The sequence below is a fragment of the Spermophilus citellus genome, assembly GCF_964194105.1.
Source record: "Spermophilus citellus genome assembly, chromosome: 6".
In the NCBI taxonomy this organism is placed as follows: domain Eukaryota; kingdom Metazoa; phylum Chordata; class Mammalia; order Rodentia; family Sciuridae; genus Spermophilus; species Spermophilus citellus.
The window spans coordinates 159,844,232-159,862,889 of NC_138187.1; the positions used below are offsets into that span (position 1 = coordinate 159,844,232).

The 18,658-nt window shown below is 43.7% G+C and overlaps 1 protein-coding gene and 1 long non-coding RNA gene across 8 annotated transcripts in view; one reads left to right on the forward strand and one right to left on the reverse strand.

Moving 5' to 3' along the window:
• LOC308651200 overlaps positions 1–13,156 on the forward strand; it is a 35,635-nt gene extending 22,479 nt beyond the window's left edge. For 2 of the 3 annotated variants that reach the window (XR_014022517.1, XR_014022518.1), the window contains 3 exons: positions 4,526–4,652; positions 9,723–9,847; positions 12,224–13,156. This is a non-coding gene — a long non-coding RNA (uncharacterized lncRNA). Of the gene's footprint in view, positions 1–4,525; positions 4,653–5,450; positions 5,580–9,722; positions 9,848–12,223 lie in introns of those variants that run through there. The other variant, XR_014022519.1, reaches the window with a different exon arrangement.
• Positions 1–18,658, reverse strand: part of DNM3 (dynamin 3) — a 432,335-nt gene that overhangs the window by 22,478 nt on the left and 391,199 nt on the right. For all 5 annotated transcript variants that reach the window (XM_081298148.1, XM_081298146.1, XM_081298145.1 and 2 more), the window contains 3 exons: positions 13,619–13,783; positions 5,350–5,576; positions 4,568–4,804 (listed from right to left, as the gene is read on the reverse strand). In XM_081298148.1, coding sequence (XP_081154274.1) covers positions 4,568–4,804; positions 5,350–5,576; positions 13,619–13,783 — 629 coding nt within the window. The remainder of the gene's footprint in view (positions 1–4,567; positions 4,805–5,349; positions 5,577–13,618; positions 13,784–18,658) is intronic.

The window sequence follows — 18,658 nt, forward strand, 5'->3', positions numbered from 1 at the left end:
TTTGTTCAAATGACACTCAGCTGCTAAAAAAAAGTCAGGCTTTTAGAGGGCTGCTGTGGAGGGAGAAAGGCAGGGCGGTTCCAGTATGCGACTGCAGGGGAAGCAGACCCAGGCCAGTCCCACTGGTAGCTTAATCTCATGTACACTTAGCCCACGACTTCAAGGCTCAGCAGCTTCTTCCTTCATGGAACCAAACCTTGATGCGAGGGATGTAAACACATACTCATATAAGAATTGTGGGTTTGTCCTTACTTAAAATCTGGGGACTGGCTGGAAAAATGAAAAACAAGGAGACTTTATCCCCAAGTGAAAGGGATTCTGCACTGTCAATCACATCAGCTTATAAAATATGTAAAAGAGCTATAACACTGCACGCCATCAAGGTCAACACGTAAAACAAAATTGAACCTGAGAACTAAATGGCTTTTATCTTTGTAAATAAAAAACAAGGGCATTGATTGTTGATGAAGAAGAATTTGGAAACCCTTGGGTGTGACTGATTTAGTCAAACTATTGCAACGTGGGATTGGGCTAAGACTTGGAACGTGTGCATGTAAAGTCGAGGAGTGGACCTAAGCGGGAACCTCTGGGATCATCCTGAGGCTACTTGGGGGCTGTTCACACACTGTGGGATCATGGGCTTCCTCATGGGGCTCATCAGAGACTATTTCAATAGGCCTTTTATTGGCTTTCATCAGTTTTCATCATGTGGAAGAGCTGGAATAAAAGTCAAACGCTCTTGAATGATTCAGTTTTGCCATTTCTAAAAGATACCATTTGACTTGGTGAACAAGGGTGGTTAAAAGAAAGTACTTCTATTTTTAAACTTTTTTTTTTTTTTGTGTGTGTGTGTGTTTGGATGGAAGATGGATGAAGTAAATGAAGTTTATTCCTGCTTGGATAGAGACCCTGCCCTCCCACCCTTATTCCCCTTTGACCATTGCAAAATAGCTTTGTCCAAAGAAAGGGGAGAAGACAAATGAGTGAAATAATGCCAGAGTGAGCTATTGCCAGGAAAAACACACTCTGCTTCAGTTAATTTGTTCTGTTAATGTCAAAGACTGTGATTTCCAATTAACTAATTTTAAGAAGCTGTAACTGAAAATAGAAACATCAGCTCTAAAAAACAATGTCTGATGAAGATTAGGGTCTTCAATTAATACAACAGGGACCCTAAAGAAGGGTAGTGATGTCTGCTTAAGATAATCTTGCTAAAGAAATGCACTCCTGGTGTGCATTTTCAAAGAGGGTTTAGCCCCTTTAGAGAAGTTGAATGGAGGTAAGAGGGGAGGGGACCATCCGGATATTCTGGTAATAGGCAATACTCCACAAATCTCAGATCTGTGTGCAGTCAATTTACTAATGGCAGAAGCAGCTATCCTAGTGGGTCTCTTTGGGCTGGAGACGCTCCTCTGGTTCAGGTGGAATTAATTAAAACAGACATGCAGTTTGCAGCACTGCCTGCCCGCTTCCTGAAAGGCTCCATGCGCACAGACCAGCACAGCCGGAGCAGCTGAGAAAAGTTGAGCCAACAGTGACTCCACCATCTCTCCCCCTTCTCTCCCTGTACACTGGAGTGGAAAGACAGAATAACACTTTGGTAAAAGGCAGAACAGGGTTTCTGTACAATTGCAAGGGCGTTGATTACTTCTGAACAGGGTTAAAATGAGAGTATATGTGCTCTTCAAAGTCAAGATCACAACTTGCTAACAAAGTCGCGAAGTATCCAGAAGAAAAGTAAGCCTGGGCACAGGCCGAGTGGCAGAATCTCTTGCCTCTAACAGTTCGGTTATTGCCTTTATAATATTAAGGCTCAACAGGGAGCTGGCGGGACACCTTTCCTGCTGTCTTGTCATGTTATGGGTTTCTGGTTTCAGATAAAAGAGGAGAAAGGTCCCTTAAGAAAGCAAAGGAACTTGGAGAAAACAAAATCAAACTCCCTTGTTGGGAAAGCCAAGGGTTGTTTTCTTGGAGATGATGGATAATGGCATCTCAGCGTTTTTAGTTCTTAATAGAGAAAATGGAGCAAATCATGAAGAAACAAATGTATAAATAAACAGAATGAAGTGACATTTCAATAAGAGCTTTCTTCATTTTCCCCCTTTTCTTTCTCTTTTTCTTTCTTTCTTTTCTTTCTCTCTCTCTCTCTTTTTTTTTTTTTTTTTTTGAAATCTTAAACCACATTTCTGGCTTGCATTTGGTAGGATTCCTGATCTGGCTTTTATTAAAAACAGACTTTATGTGGTCAGAATTCTCCATCTACAGCTAAACTTTAATAGGCGTACAGATTCTGACACAGTCTTTCTTGCTTTCTCTCAGGTGACCCCCCCCCCCGCCCCCCAGGGATTTCCCTCCCTGTGTGCTGAACTGGCACCAAAACTTGAAGGCTCAGCATAAAACCACCACCAACTTTCTTCTTTGACGCTTTACTCTCGTTTGTTTTAAATTTGGGACTTTTTGCAAGGCCAGATCAAGTTAAATCTGGCTCTAGCTTGGGAGTATTCTAGAAATTGTGAATAGCGCCACTGTTGCCTTACGAATTCCCCCATTCAGTCTCTCTCAACCCCATGGCCCCCCTTTCTAGCGCTGCCACTCAGGCCTGGCCGTCACTTGGGCTGCGGATTCCCGCCTGACTGCCGTAGGCGCGTGTGAGCTCCTAAATACCAAGTGCAGCTCCACCCTGCTCAACAAAGCAGCCGAGCATCCCAAAGCTGATTTTCTAAAGGGTACCAGCAGGCTGGCTTATCTGAAACCGGGAGGCAAAGCAGTCAAGCGAGCAGACAGGGCATGCACAGCCATTCACAAGGACAGTACTCCAGGTCGCTCTGGTTCCTTCTCGTAGCTGAATAGACAGCATGGCAGAGTTCAAGGCTCCCTTCTCTCACAGTGGCCTCCATACCTTCCTGGCATAATTTCCCAGCCAATTTGAGGTTCTCTAAAACAATCAACTTGATCTTGATTGCAGCAGGGTTTAGTGATGAAATCTGGGTTTGATATGTGGAAGGGAATTTCTTTGGAATGCTACAGTGTGGTGGCTCTCATGTGGAGAGGGGTCTTTGCCCCTCAAAGGGATGTTGGCCATGTATAAAGCTTTTTTCATCAGTCACAACTAAGGGACTGGAACTGCAGTTAGTGGGCAGAGGCCAGGGACGCTGAACATCCCACCATGTACAGGGTGGCCAGCCACAGCAAGGCAGTTAGCAGTGCTGAGGTGGAGACCTCTGGTGTCAACTCCCTTAGGACTAAGTGGCCTTGGGCAAGCTGCTTAACCTTGGTGCTTATGTGCTTTTTTTTTTTTTTTTTGTATTGGGGATTGAACACAGGGGTACTTTACCACGAGCCACATCCCTAGTTCTTTTTATTTGGAGACCAGGTCTTGCTAAGTTGCTGAGGCTGGACTCCAACTTGCAATCCTCCTGCCACAGCCTTCCAAGTCATTGGGATTACAGGCGTGCACCACCCGCCTGGCCTCAGCACCTATCTGTAATAATGATAACCTGTCTCATTGTGGTGAGCTTGAGACAAAAGGTATGCATGAAGTCTTGACGACAATGCCTAACACATACCGAGAGCACCGTGAATGTCAGCTGCTACCATTTTCACTAGAACTCCAGCTCAGTTCCAAGTAATTGTAAACCAAGTCTATTGAATTTAAAGAAAAAAAATTATAGGATTGAGATCACACAAGTGCACTCTTTGATTAGGGCCAGCATGGTGATCACGCCAGTCACAACCATGGTTCTTGCAATTCATTAGACTCTCAAGGCCTGGCCACGCTGGGTCTGGGCCACATGGCTGTCTTATAGATGAGAAGCTCATGTCCCAGAGTTAAATGAGTCACCCAGGACCTGTGGCAACCCAGTTCGTCTGACTCCAAAGCACCTGCTCTTCCTGCCACAGCCCTGTCTGCCAGTTTAAGGTCCTCCTTCTTTTCACCATTATTACCTGCCGAGGGCTGTCACCTCATGCTCTGATCGTGCCGCTTACATTTCATTTTGGTCCTCAGGTGACTCAGTGCACACAGCTGTCATTGTGTAGTATAAAAATTTGCATGTGTAGCTTTTAAAACACAATTGCAAACTAATCGTCTGGATTGTACTTAGTTTTAAGTTAGTGATACAGAGGGTAAAGATCATGAGTTCAGGGGCAGATGGATCCAGTTCCTCAGGGCAGAGGTTTTTCTGGAATTCCTCTGGTATTGGAGCAGGTGAGGCCTTAACCCTGAAGTGCTCAGGACTGTGGAGCACACACTTGCCCTGATCCAGCCAGAGGCCCTGTCGCAGTCCCCTAGTGGCTGCCCAAATGCCATTCACTGGGACCTGGTTTCCTTTGGTCCCATTTAGTCTGAGCCAGTTGATAAGTGAGAGGTTTTAAGACTACATACTGGTTCTGAAATGGTGTAATAAGCTCAGAAATTTTCCCACGCCCCCACAACCTCTGAGCATGTGAAAATTGAGAACACCTTATGGTAAGATGTTCGCAATTCTCTTTTTCAAATAAATTTTGTCTGTTGTACTATGAGAAGAGAACCAAGAGCATCCCTCCCGATTTCTGCTCTGCGTCTTACCTTGGGACGCTGGGCGGGGCCCTCGTGGGCCGCGATGGGACTTGCGGAGGGGCTCCGAATGTGTCGATGCTGCTGGGGAAAGGAGGTAAGGGGCCTGGACGGAACGGGACGGGAGGGGCCCCTGAGTGGGGGCCTGGAGAGGGAATGGCAGGAGCCGGTCCTCGGCCAGATGTGGGCCTCGTGAGGGGTGTGCTTAGAGTTGGCCTCCTTTGGGTGGTGGGGCTTGGTGGAGGTGACCTGAGGAGAGACAGATCATGTTGGGTCCATTGTTACTTTTGTTTTGAATCTGTCTTTTAAAAAGCTTCATTCTTTCTGCTTTTTAAAATTTATTTTTTGACTCTGTGACTCAGATATGTTTTATATAAGTCAAAAGGCTTAACAGGATAAATGGTGAACAGTAAGCTTCGTGTCACTCTGCTCCATGGAGACCACCCATGGCAGTCTCTGGGTGTCCTTTGGGCTATATTCTACATACGTGAGAGTGTCTGTTTCCTCTCTGTGCACAAGTTGCCTTTTGTGCTTCACAGACACAACATGACATTCTGCAACCTCCTTTTTCTAAAGCATAATTCTAGCTCGATCATCCTTCAGGACTTGTGGAGCCCGTGCTTTTCACGACTGTTGTGCGGCTGTGTCGTGCTTGTTCTTGGAGGAGCCCTCCCTCTGGTCCCTGGAGAACCGTTTCTCCTTTCTCTTTGGATCACACTGGTTTGGGGAAGCTTTTTTGGAGATGATTCTGGACCAGCCCAGGGGCCCTGGGGGCTGCAGGGCCAACCTCCTACCTTCGGGAGTACTGAATCCAGGAGTCATCCACGGGAGGTGGGGCCGGAGTGGACACCGTGGCAGTGTTGATGTCACCAATGATCACAAGGGCTTCTTTCAGGGCTTGGTACATCCGGAGCATCTCGTCTCTGCGCTGAGCCTGCTCAGCGGATTCCTCCATGAGAGTGTTCTGGTCCTCTGAAGAGTACAGCTGCGCCAGGAGCTCCGAGTTGATGAAGTCCTTCACCTGCCCGGGCATCAGAGAGGAGGAACAGCGGGAATGAACGGGGGCCTGGAAGGGGGCCGTGGCAGCCAGAGTCTGTGGGCAAGTCCACAGCTGTCCCAGGAAGGGGAGGTGCCCTGTCCTGCGCACTCCCGCTTTACTCTTACTCTTGTCATTGCCCTCGCTCCTCCGTACTAGCCCAAGCAACAGTTTTCCCCCTGCCTTCTGGCTGTCCACACTGAGGGACACAGAGGCAGTGACAGGGGGCCAAACCCTGCCACCGCCGGTACAGCAGCCACTCATCTGCTTGGCCTGTCGGGGACGGGGGACCGCAAGCTAAGCAGAAGATGACGGTGTGGCGTGGAGACCTGGGTCGCAACTCGAGTCTTCCATTCCTCAACACTCCCCATCCTTTGGCCAGATTTCACCAAACTCACTGGAAAATTAGGACTTCAACTTTTAAAGTTGTCTCAAAGTAGAGCTAGTACAGGGGCTGGGGATGTGGCTCAAGCGGTAGCTCGCTCGCCTGGCATGCGTGCGGCCCGGGTTCGATCCTCAGCACCACATACCAACAAAGATGTTGTGTCCGCCGAAAACTAAAAATAAATATTAAAAATTCTAAAAAAAAAAAGTAGAGCTAGTACAAATACGGGGACACTTATTAAATCTGAAATATAACTATACATAGGCATGTAACTATGTAAGTTCATTTTTAAAAAAGAGAAGAACTCTTTTTTTCTGAAAGTTTGTGGTAAAAACTAGTTAACAAGGATGAGGACTGGCATGAGGCTTCAAATTATAACGGATATGCAAAAACAAACTAAATTATGAATAATATGCATGGTCTCAGGGGAGGGGCATTTTGTAGTAGGATGAGAATGGAGAGGATATATATGTTGCACAACCCTAAAAGACCAGACCCTCACATTTCATCAAATCTAAGACATCAGCTATTTTAAGACACAACTATGCGTGACACTGACAAAGAAAAAACATAATTAATTCTGGACAGAATATCAAGGTACTTTAGAATGTAAGATATATCTTCATTTCAGAAATATTAAATGTAAAAAAAATGAAAGTGAGAATCAATAAAATATGGTATATCCTGGGGTCTTCTCAGGTTTTGTCACTTAATTCTTACCACATACTGATGAAAATGGATTATTCCAATTTTACAGATGCAGAAACAAGTTCAGAGAGTTTAAGTAACTTGCACAAGGTCATGTAGCACTACTTTTCATCCACAATCTTCTGACTTGAAGCTTAATGTTCATTCAACTTCCCTCCTTCTCTTACTGTGATTGAGGGTTTATCAAAGACAATTTATGTTTAAGCATCTTTATGTTTAGCAAAGACAATTTATGTTTAGCATGCACAAGGCCCTGGGCTCCATCCCTAGCACCAAAGGGATGGAGCCCAGGGCCTTGTGCACGCTAAGCACACACTCTGCCACTGAGCTGTACCCTCAACCTAAGCCTCCCTAGCTACAGTGCTGCAGGAGGTCTGTTAATTAACTTGAACCTAGAAAAATAAACCACCCAAGGTTTTCAGTTTCTGTGTTACATGAGAAGGCTAAATGTTATCTAGGGTCACTGGGTATGTCCCAGAAAGGCCAAAATCAAGCATATTTAATCATTTTTAAGTTCAGATGGATAACAGAACACCTGTCAAGTACATGCTCAAGGCTCCTGGGTGACGGTTAAATTTTCAATTCGGAGATGACAAAGAGTCTAAAACACAAAGCCTCATTACTTTTAAATGCACCAAACATATGAATATTTCTACTAATCAAAAATCCAGCTAAACCATAATTCCATTGTGGCAAAATAAAAGAGTGTTCCTCACACACATTCTGTCAACCAGGCATGAGTCAGAGGTCAAGTGGTCTCATCAACACTCGGTTCCCTGAGTCTGGTTCCCACGAGAGGGTCATGCAGTTGTGGTGGGTCAGTTTGGCCAGTGACCCTGGGGTACACCGTGAAGGCCGTGAGCGCCTGGGAAGAGTGGTGACTTACCCACCTGGAAGCTGGGTAATGAGAGGCAAGAGAGTGGAGCAATGAAAGAGAGTCCTTGGGAAATTAATCTGGAGATGACAAAGGGAGTCTGTAAAGGCAGGGGTGGAAACTGGCCCATCAGAAAGCTACTGCAGAGTCTTACTCATGAGACGAGAGCTTTGGGAGGACAGAAAATCAAATGGAACCAGAGAGGCATGTTTGGAGGAGAAGCAGGAGGAAAGGGTTAGGAATATTTCATTCCCCTCCTTGAAGACTTATTCACTTCTGAACACACGTACCCAAGGAGGCCCAGCCTTGCACAAGCCTTCCATTGTTGGGTGTGTGGACGCACTTGGAAACATGGTACGGCTTAGGACTCCAAACCAGAAAATTTTCCTGGCATGGACCACCAGTTGGGTTAAGCTCTTTTGAAGCTTTACGTCTTGCTGGAGTATCACTTAGGATCTATTAAATACAAACGAAAAGAAGATCCTTCCAAGGATAGATTTAAAGCAGATCTGAATTAAGAACCAACTGTCAAACCACGAAATAAAACCACAAGGGGCTGTTTCAGCATTCTCGTCAAAGATCTGCTTTGAATCTTCCACATCGACATGTTACACACTGAAATTTGCCTCCTGTCCAAAAGCTTTGGCGATGCTGGGAACGAATCGTCATTAGGATGAGAGAAAATGGCAATACAGCATGTGGGTGAAGAACACAGGCTTTGGAAGGAGACGGGTCTGGATGTGCGTCCCAGCTCTGACACTTATGGGTTTTTGAAACTCAGGTTCATCACCTATAAAAGAGGATCCTGGTAGCATCTGTTTTAAGAACTGTGAGGTTTGGGTAAAGAATGAATACGAAGCGCCTAGCAGGACACCCAGCAAATGGTGCTCAATACACAAAGGCCATTATTCTTTTCTTTATGCAGACTAGAGGGCTGCTGCAGTAGTGCCGACATCAAGTTACAGTTGAATACAGAGCACGGGGGAACATTTTATTTTGCACTTAGGCAAAACTTTAGAAAGACTCTTCTCTCTTCCTGGTAGCCCAGCTTTGTGATGCTGTAATGGGAGTTTGGAATGAAGACAGGGGTGGGGAGACTTCGGGGAGTTTCCAGACACTTCAGGGACTTTCTGCATAGTTTGTGTGTCAGTGGTACAAATATCTGAACCAAGGATTCTGTAAGGCAATCAGAGGCCAAGTGGACCCTTCGAGGCGGCAGCCTATAGAAGAGGCCTCAGAACCTAACAAATGAATTGTTCCTTGGATGTGAGATCTGAAACAATATTTATGCTTTGAATTATAACACCTTATAACCTCTACCTCTTTGCATGGTTTGCCAAAGTTCTCACATGCGAAACCCTGCTCCAGCTCCGTCTCCGGGCTGGGTAAACAGGCCTCACGGCACTGGGTCCCACTGCGGAGTGTACAGGAATGTGAAGCCATTAAAAATGCTCTACATGCAATTTAAGGAGACCCTTAGGGTTATACAAAATTACATACAAGAGGAAGTGAGGGGAAAGGGAAAAATAATACAAGGGGGAGAAATGAATTACAGTAGAGGGGGTAGAGAGAGAAGAGGGGAGGGGAGGGGAGGGGAGGGGGGATAGTAGAGGATAGGAAAGGCAGCAAAATACAACAGACATGAGTATGTCAATATGTAAATCAGTGGAAGTGTAACTGATGTGACTCTGCAATCTGTATACGGGGTAAAAATGGGAGTTCATAACCCACTTGAATCAAAGTGTGAAATATGATATATCAAGAACTATGTAATGTTTTGAACAATCAATAAAAAAAATGCTCTACGTGGTTAGCACTTTCTGGCTTTAACCCTTTGATGGCTACCTGTGTATTTTGCATCTTGAACCTTCTTTGTTATGATGGAGGCCATTTTAACACATTCACAGAGGAGACGTTTTGAGGGGTTGCATACAGATCAGCTGCCAGGGATACTGTTTCCTACGAATCTCTGTTTCTGGATGGGAGGGTGGCAGTTCTGAGCCTGGTGACCTCTCTCACTCACGTAACACACACATAAACATTTCACTGAGAAGCTGAATTTTGTTCAGTCCTGGGAGTGGGGAGGGGGTGGGCTAGAATTTTGAAACTTGTTTGAGTTCTCACTACCCTCTATACATATTTAAGCCCCCTTTTCCCCCACCAGGGATTCAGTTCGGGTAACTACCTAGGAAGTTTTCCTTCTTTAAAGAGAAGCCTCTGTTGACTCACGAACCTTCTGTGGAGCAAACAGAAGAGGCATGAGCTCATGACTCTGAAGTTCAGAAGCAGGTAAAGCGAACCTATGGTGTAAGAATCCAGACAGTGTAACCCTGAGGGTGGGGGTCGGGGGCAGAGGGGCTCAGGCCTGGCCCTGATCTGGTGGTGGACGCTTGGCCTATAGAAACAGATCAGTGGTATAAATACCAGAATAAAGTTCTGGTATTTAAGATGTGTTTTCCACTCAAATAATGAACATTAAAAATAACACTTCATTCACATTAAAGTTACAGTACGTTCTTAAACTAGGACACATGTTACCAATTTTCCACCAAAGTGCCCATGGCCCTGGAGAGGGGACGTGGACCTCCAGGGGTCCCAGGGCACAGGCTGCCGCGTGCATTCCAAGTGTGAAATGCCTCCAGGTTTTGTATCCGGGTTTTAAAAAGAATCCATAAAAGCTTTTACATTCTACTTTGTATTTTCTGGGTTTATTCGAATGTGAGAAACAATGTTTCCAATCTTGGAGCATTGTTTCTCATATTCAAACAAATTCTAATTAAATCTTCCAGGGCAATTTAGCTTCTGGGAAGACAGCCCTGTGTATATGTCCTGTGGGGGTGGACGCCCCATACCCCATACCGTGAGGGCTGAGTTCTCCTGACCCTGTTCTACCATGAAATGGCACAGGCGCTGGAATGTGAGAGAGAGAAGACCTGGATTTCAATCTCAACTCTGCGTTCCAGGTTGTTGACCTCTCAGGGACTCAATTTCTTCTTGTAAAAGCTGGGGAAAGTAACAGGTATCCAGAGGGTGGTTGTGCCCTTTGGCCATGCACATTTTAGAATAAAGTTGGGTCCAGTTCCTTGATTCTGATAGAGAATTAGAGGTGAGGCCATCAGGGTGGGCTTGCTTGGGGTGGGGTGAGTCTGTGTGTGTGTGAGCTTTAAGGTCCTGTAGCCGCTCTGCTGCTGTGGCTGTAGCCTATCTGGCATGACTGCCTGTCATAAACTTGCTATTTCTTTGTGCCGCTGTTACCTGGTATGCTTAAGTAATGAAACAGCTGCTGCATTTCAGTAGACAAAGGCTTACAGTATGTCTGAAGCCAGGCATTTATTGCTGGGCTTTAAACTTCTTAAACAATCCCATATGGAGACCTGAGTGGCAGAACGCTTAATGTAAACTTTCAAAGGAAACTGCCCACCAAATTCTGAACTTTATGAAAACTGGCTGAAACACATTCTTTCCCAGAAGGCTGGGCAGCCATTCCCATTTCCAAGAGGAAAGGCCAGAGCTCTGCTTTAGAGAGACCAGGAAGGAACAGGAGACCCCGTTTCAGTCCCTTACTGGTTCTGGAGGAATCTCTAATTTTCCCACCCAAAGCCATTTATAGAAGCGCTGGGTTCAGAGGGTAAAATTCAGAATTAGCAGTGAAACTGAGCTTTCTGGTTGCGATTCTGTTACTGATCCTCTCCTGTGGGGATCTCAAGGCAAGCGCCCAGCACTGCGCTGCACAGATGTGCTGGGTTTTGCTGGGTTTGTTTCCTTGGACTCGATAGGGCACATCTGGAATGAACAAAAAGGCTTCTGTACAATAAGATGCCTCGAGAATATGAGAGCATTTACAGGAAGACTAATATAGAGGTGGCTAGAGGTAAATACAGAATTACAGATGTAATTTAAAATACATAAAGGATATTAAATAGATGAAATTACAAATATAGTTTTAAAAGCAGGTTAAAAAAAATAACAGTCATTCTAGATACGTAAAACTAATTTCTGGTAGCTATAAAAAAAAAAATCTCTTCAAACAGAGACCACCATGATTTCCTACAAAATTTGGCATTACGTGATGTCTTAGACTTTTCGGCATTCTGGTTAGTCTCTGCTTCAAGGTTTGACCTCAAAGATCAGGTCTTAATTGAAGTCTCCTTTATCATGACTTCTCAGAGGTCTCTCTCAAGACAACTAGCGGCACTTTCCCTCCAGGGCTAATATTCTGCAGGTGGGGTTTGGGCCAGTCCATTAAAGCAAGCGACCTGCGGTGAGGAGGGGCCCTGCCTCTCTGTGTGTGTATGTGGGGTATGTGTTGTGCTTGAGGAGGCAAAAGGAGAATCGATTTGCAGTAGGATTTCTCTTCCCTTTTAGCTAATTTGTGTCAAGCTGCTCGGCCATTTCCTGTGCTGAAGATTTAATACCACAGGGCGAAGCCGTGTTTGAACCCATGGCCGTGCTAATGATTCTCCATGAAACAGCAAAAAGATAAATGATCCTTAATCAGGACAATGTTTAAATAAGCAAGTGCCTGCATATACCACAGCAAAACAACCTAATTCACTTAAACAAAGCTAAGAGGGCAATTTTAAAAATACACAGACTGTTTGTTGAATACTTAGGTTTTTCTAAATGGCTTACAGTCACTTTTTGTCTTTTAAAATCATTTATCAGGTCTGTGCTGTACCTCAGTGTTCTGACTGACATTTAAAAGCGACTGACTCCAACTTGGAGGGGTGAATGATTTGCTTCAGGTCCCACAGCGGGCCACTGACCAAACTTGACAGGGCATCTCACAGTTTCCACATTTCCCATTTATTGCTCACCTGCTGCTTAGACTTCAAAGCCTCCGGCTGACCTTGCTTGGACACACAAAATGTACGTGAACAGAGCGGAAGACAAGGTTGTGCACACGAGTGCCTGGGGCTTCTGGAGTCAAGGAATGTGGGGATCATGGCCAGTGAGTGGACTGTCAGACATTTTGAAGTAAATCTTGAAATACAGATAAGGGGCATTTGTAGATCTTCCACAGCCGCCGACTTGTTTTCACATACACTGTCTTCTGGAGTGATTCCCCCAATAGGCAACAGCTCCCACGATCACTGTTTTACAGGTCGGGGAGACAGGCCCGCAGCAGTGACTTGCCTTAGTCCCACAGAAGGGCGGCAGAAACAGGCCATGAGCCAGGCTCCTCCTGAGCTCTGGTTTGGGTTCTTTTCGTGACTTTACCATCTGACCTTAATTTCTCACAAGAAATGCTCCTGTTCTTGGTTTAAATGAAACGATGTCCTTAGAAGACAACTAAAAATTGCTAAAATTGCTGATGCCTGACTTGTCAAGGTTCAGAAAAGTCTGCTATGAAATACCTCCTTTTAACCTCCTTTCCTAAAAGACAATTTATCTAATAACTTGTATTGTTTGTACTTTAGAAAGTTGGCTACTGAAGGAACCAAAGCAGACCACAGAATTTAAGTATCCCGTCCGGAGTGCTAGGAATAACCAGAAAAGGAGAGGTTGGGATTGTCCTTAGAAAAGCAGAGCTGACTGACTTGGTATCCGAGGGGGTAGGGAAAGAAGCCCTTTCCCAGGTTAAAACAGCACTCTGTGGTTTACAGAAGATGAAATAACCACACTAGCACAGAGCTACACACATTGAGTATATGCAGGGGAAAGTACTTCCTATGCCTTCAGTCTCTAGGTCTAGAAGCCAGGGCTTTGGTTTCATTATTGGCTTTGCAATTAATTTATACTATGACCATGAAAACAGTATTTTTGCTCTGCTTTATTATGAGCAAATACACAACCTTCTAGAAGAGAACCAGTGAGGGAGGGAAACTTCTAGAAGAGAACCAGTGAGGAACTTCTTGGTACTGTAGTTAGAAGTTTAAAATTTTCTCTCCTAAGTTCTATTCCATCTATTAGTCACCATTTGTAAAGGAAAAATTATTGACCTGGGTAATGGGTATTTCAGTTATCCACAAAATGTCACAAAGAAACTCAAGAAAATGTGCTTCATTTCCAAGGGAGGATGGAGTAGAGGTTAAAAAGAGATGGTTTAGAGTCACTCACATTATTGATCATAAGGTGCATTATCGTCTTTGGAATCAGATCTCGGATGCATTTGTTGATGATGGACATGTAGGAGTCAACAAGGTTGCGAATGGTCTCCACTTGCCTCTCCAGTTGTGGGTCCATGGAAAAGTTCTCTGCTTGGCCATTCTCATCATTTTCAGTCTTACAGAAAGGAAACAAAACATGGATTACCTCACCTTGGCTCAGAAGAATAAAAACACCAAACATAATCAAATGATCAACTTCTTCTGCTTAGTATGTTTGGAATTCATACCATTACATAGTAACATCTTTTTCTCACCATCCATCAAGTAATTCTGAAAAAGAGATCAGTTTTTTTTTTTTTTTTTTTAGTCTGCCATAGTTAGTAAAAGCAAGTATTCTAATTCTGAATGAATGTTGAGATGAATCACTAAAATGAATAGTCGCCTAACAACAGACCTCTAGCAATCAGTCTCATCTTAAGCCATCTGCAAGCAGGCCAAAGAATGGACTCCCAACATAGCGATGTCAGCCTCGGAGAGGAGTCTCCAGGGACACTATAGATTAGAAATGACCTTGATGCTATTCTGGCACTTCTAGATCTGCTCTGGATTGGATCAGCATTTGGATCAACCCAGATTCAAAACTATACCTCCTAGGACTGGCCTAGAGCCAAAATAAGAGATATAAAAGGTGATTCATTCTCCCACGCACTTGCTGGACTTTGTTATGTGAATCCACACTCTGTCATCACTGCTGAGGGCTGGCTCCATGGTGGAAAACTTACCATTTTCACTTCCAACTTGCTATTCTTTGAATAAAACAGAACACATCTATCCACAAAGAATTTATTTGTGCAACATGAGAGAAGCATCTGTTTTCTATACTATAGGACTTGAGCTAATTAATTTTGGCTTATCCACCAGAGCCGGGGTGGAATGGCATCTTTGTCATTAAGGGCTGACCTATGGGCTTGGCATTGAAATCAATTTAGAACAAATGGTCTCCATTTCAAGTCAGGTTGAACCATCTAAGTAAGCCCCAAAACATGACAGATATTGTGAGTGGTCTGGCTACTTTCTAGTATTTGGAAAGATTTAATTATGAATGTAAAAGGGGAAAATAATTTATTGCTTCCAATGTGGACATGAAGTACTTTTTTTTTTTTTCTGGAAATATACACACTTTGATCTGCCAGGTTTTCCATCATCTGATCAGTTCTAGCAAAGCCCTGTGCTAAATGGCTTAACTGGAACTATAAACATGAAGCCTTTCTTTTGAATCAATATACATGTGTGAAAGACACACAGTCCACAAGATCAGAAACAACACAGAAATTTATAATCATTTACAAGGCTCCTCTCACTCAGAAATATCTAATGCTTTAAAAACATTTAATATATGCTAAATCTAAAAAACAATTGCCATTTTCCAGGCCTAAGAGTCTGACCGCAGGCTTTGGGGACAGCATTTCTGAGGCACTGGCCTGTGGCAACAGCAGGCGGAGGACTGGAAGATTCAACAGGACAGTGGTTCACCTGTTTCATTTCTTTAAAAATGGGCTTGGGTCACTGAAGGAAAGAGTTAAATCAGGTCTTTTGTCACTGTTACTTTGTGATTCAGGCTCAGCAGGATCTGAGATAGGTGAACAGAAACTGAGGCCGCAAAATGATAAAACTGTAGTGGAAATGTCAACCACGTAGTGAAAAAAAACCACTGTGTTCCCAAATTTCTTCTAAGACAAAAACGTCACTCTAAGTCTGCAAATGGTCTCTGCACTGCACCAAGACTCTTAAGAAGCAACAGTGAATTACAACATCATTTAAGGACATTGTACTTGAAAGTGAAGTTTCAAGTTCAGATCCAGGCTCTGTCACACTGGGTGTGTGGTCCCCCTAAGTCTGACCCAGCTTCCATATCTTTAAAGTGGGGACAAACTTACCTGAAAGCTTATGGCAGCTGAATGGGTACCAAATGACCTGTCAGGGGGCCTCAGAGGCACTCTATAAATGTAAAGGGTCTTTCCTTTCTGAATATTCATGTACTGAGAGCTGCTTGACTCTCAACACACATTATGAACTTTTAAGATGATAAAACATGTATAATTAAAATCTTATTTCAAAAGGCCAAACGACATCTCTTTGATACCTCCATGTTTTCTGAAAACAATCCCCCTTTCCTGGGGCGCTGTCTTCCCTCCACTCTGCCCACTGTGAAGACCTGTCATCTTTCAAATGTGCTCCACCAACACCTCCCCCTGACAGGCCCCAGGTGGCCCTCACCTCCTCCGCCCCTCTTCTGCACTTCATCCTCCCACTGGCCTTTATTATTTAATGTCCAGCTTAGTCATTGAATAATAATAGGCTAATCCCCCTCCTAGATGTTAAGAGCTCATTTATCTCCCCTTCCCAGCACCTAGCATAGAACCTGGTATCCAGGGGGAGGAGGAGAAGGGGGCAGAGTTAATGCTACAAACAGGTTTACCAAAGTCGACTGCAGCTCAGGGTGTCCAGGAGTGCCTACTTTGTTAGAAGAACAGAGGCCAGAGAAACCTCAAGCTGATGGGCTTCAAAATAATTAGGATGATAAAATGACTAAGAAAACTCTGTCTATACATGAGAATAGATGACCTACAGCTTTGTGAAGAAAATTTGTTCTATATAAAGCAATCTAAACTTCTAGAATGACCATTGTACAATTTAATTTATTCTTCTGGCCTGAAACATTCTTGGACTTTGTTATTATGTGCAGCAGTAGGGGGTGGTGGATCAATCTCTCTCTCCAGGAACACTTATTGAGTACCTACTGTGTTCCTGCACCATGCTAAACACTTTATATAGAAGCTGCCCCAGATCTGAGGAGGTGGGCACCATGGTTCCTGTCAATCTATAGAAGAACACATTGAGGCTCAGAGGCTGAAACCGTTCAACAAATTTAAAATGAGTATGATTTTAAGCCAATTCCTTTTTTTTTTTCTTTAGGTGTAAAAAACAGGAAGCTTGAAATAATGAGCTATCCGTACATGGTAAAGATAAAATAATAAATGTAAAAAAAGTTTCTTGGAGAAGGAGCCCCTGAAGTATTGATATTTTCAAGAAGTAAATGCCTGAGCTAAAAGAGAAAAGCAGAATAAATAAAAAATAATAAATAGATCTCTAGGAACATGGAGCACCAGGAAAATTGGAGCACCAGGAAAATCACCATTCCCATTTTCAGTTGAGATTTCCCCATTTTACCTGACCTTCAACATTTAACCTTGCTTTTTGAAGTCAGAAGCAATTGATAAGCCGTGTCAGAGTGAATAAAGGACACTGGTTTGATTCTCAACATAGAGAATAAAATATTTCCAAAATAACCAGTAAAACAATTTGAAACTGTCCTTTGCTTTGGGAAATATTAGCAGACATATGGTCACATGCGAATCTTAACTTTTCTGATAATACACTGGACACGATGGGGAGTCACCAAATTCAGAAGGCAAATTTGATTTCTGATTTCAGAAAGAAAAAAAGCAATAATTGCCCCTTCTAATATGAATGGAGAAAATGTATACAGAAGAAATTTTTCTTTTAACTGAGTAATTGCAGAGAGCTAATGTTCCCTTTTCTCTAACCCCAGCCCTAACCAGATTCTCCATCATGCTCTTTTCTGAATGTATCCTGTGTATGACTATGTATTTTTTCTTTGTTTAAATTATAGGATTGCAATAGGATTCTTTGCAGTCAAAGCACTGAAGTGACAGCTGTTTATCATTATCCTCATCAAGGGAATGTAAAATAAAAATAGTAATTTGTCTCTGATCTTTGAGGCAAAAAAGAATGGTCTGCAAACATTTAACCTTTTATGTGCAGGTTCATTGATGCTGTTTACAAAATGTGAATAATGTTGTAGAAACCAGATTTCTTCTGAAAAATACAATGGACAGGCCTTGCGATTTTTTTTTTCTAAATAGCTTTTGAGAAATCTAATTCAATTTCAGCAATAAAAGCAACATTGTAAATGTGAAATTGTTTGTAAGAATTGCTGTGGCTTTCTTATGAAATTATTTGCACACTATTTAAGACTGCACTACTTTAACAGGTGAGGGAATAAAAGTGTCAAAGGGGAAGCAACATTCAAGCTCAGGGCTTGACTGAAATGCCTGTTTTTTCACATTTTTGGTTTTGCCTTTTCCCTTTCCTGAGCAAGAAAAAAATCTCTTATTTAATTATGTCATGAGCTTATTGGAGGACCATGGGAACCATTTTAAATAAGACTGGTGACTTCAACTCTTTAAAGGTGGGATAATGGAAAGTGAACGATCCTGGTGGTAATGGGCGCATAAACGGTACAGACCAGTGGGCATTTGCTGCCTCTGCTCCCACCAATGGTGGGCATTGGGCAACAACCTACAGGTCCGCTCAAGAGATTTTTCCAGATAACTAACTCTTCTGTAGCCACCTATTATCATCATACAAAATTCTAAAACAGAGTGTAGCAATATAGCGTTTGGCTTTTTCTCAGTGGATCCACTCACCATTGTGAAAACACTGTGGCCATGAAAACGCACTCAGGTTTCCCAGCTCCATATTATGGGGGATGTTTTCCCTGAAAACCTTCCCCTGCTCCCAATCATTCGTTTCTAATTTGCTGAGGCCGGAGAGGTACACAGCCAAACCTGTAAGAACTGCGCGAGGACCTGCGGGTGGTCCAGGCTGCAGTCTGGCATCCTGTGCCCGGTATTTCCCTGATCAATTCGACAAATATTTATGTAGGGTCTGACGCCGACGGTGAACGCTACAAAGGAAGTCCAGAAACATGGGCCTTGCTCTGAGCGTCTGCAGCAGGGAGGACGCAGGGACAGATGAGTCGGTGAGTTTTAGACGCGCTCAGGGAGCTCTGGGCACTGCGGGCACTCCAGGGATGGGGACACTTGAACAGGACCCTGGAAGTAGGGTGGAGTTCAGAAGAAAGACTGGGAACACTTCGTGAGTTTCCTCTAGTACTAGCCACATATGGTGGGGCTTAATAAACACTGCGGAATGGAAGTCGGGGAAAAGCAGCCCAGGCCATTTC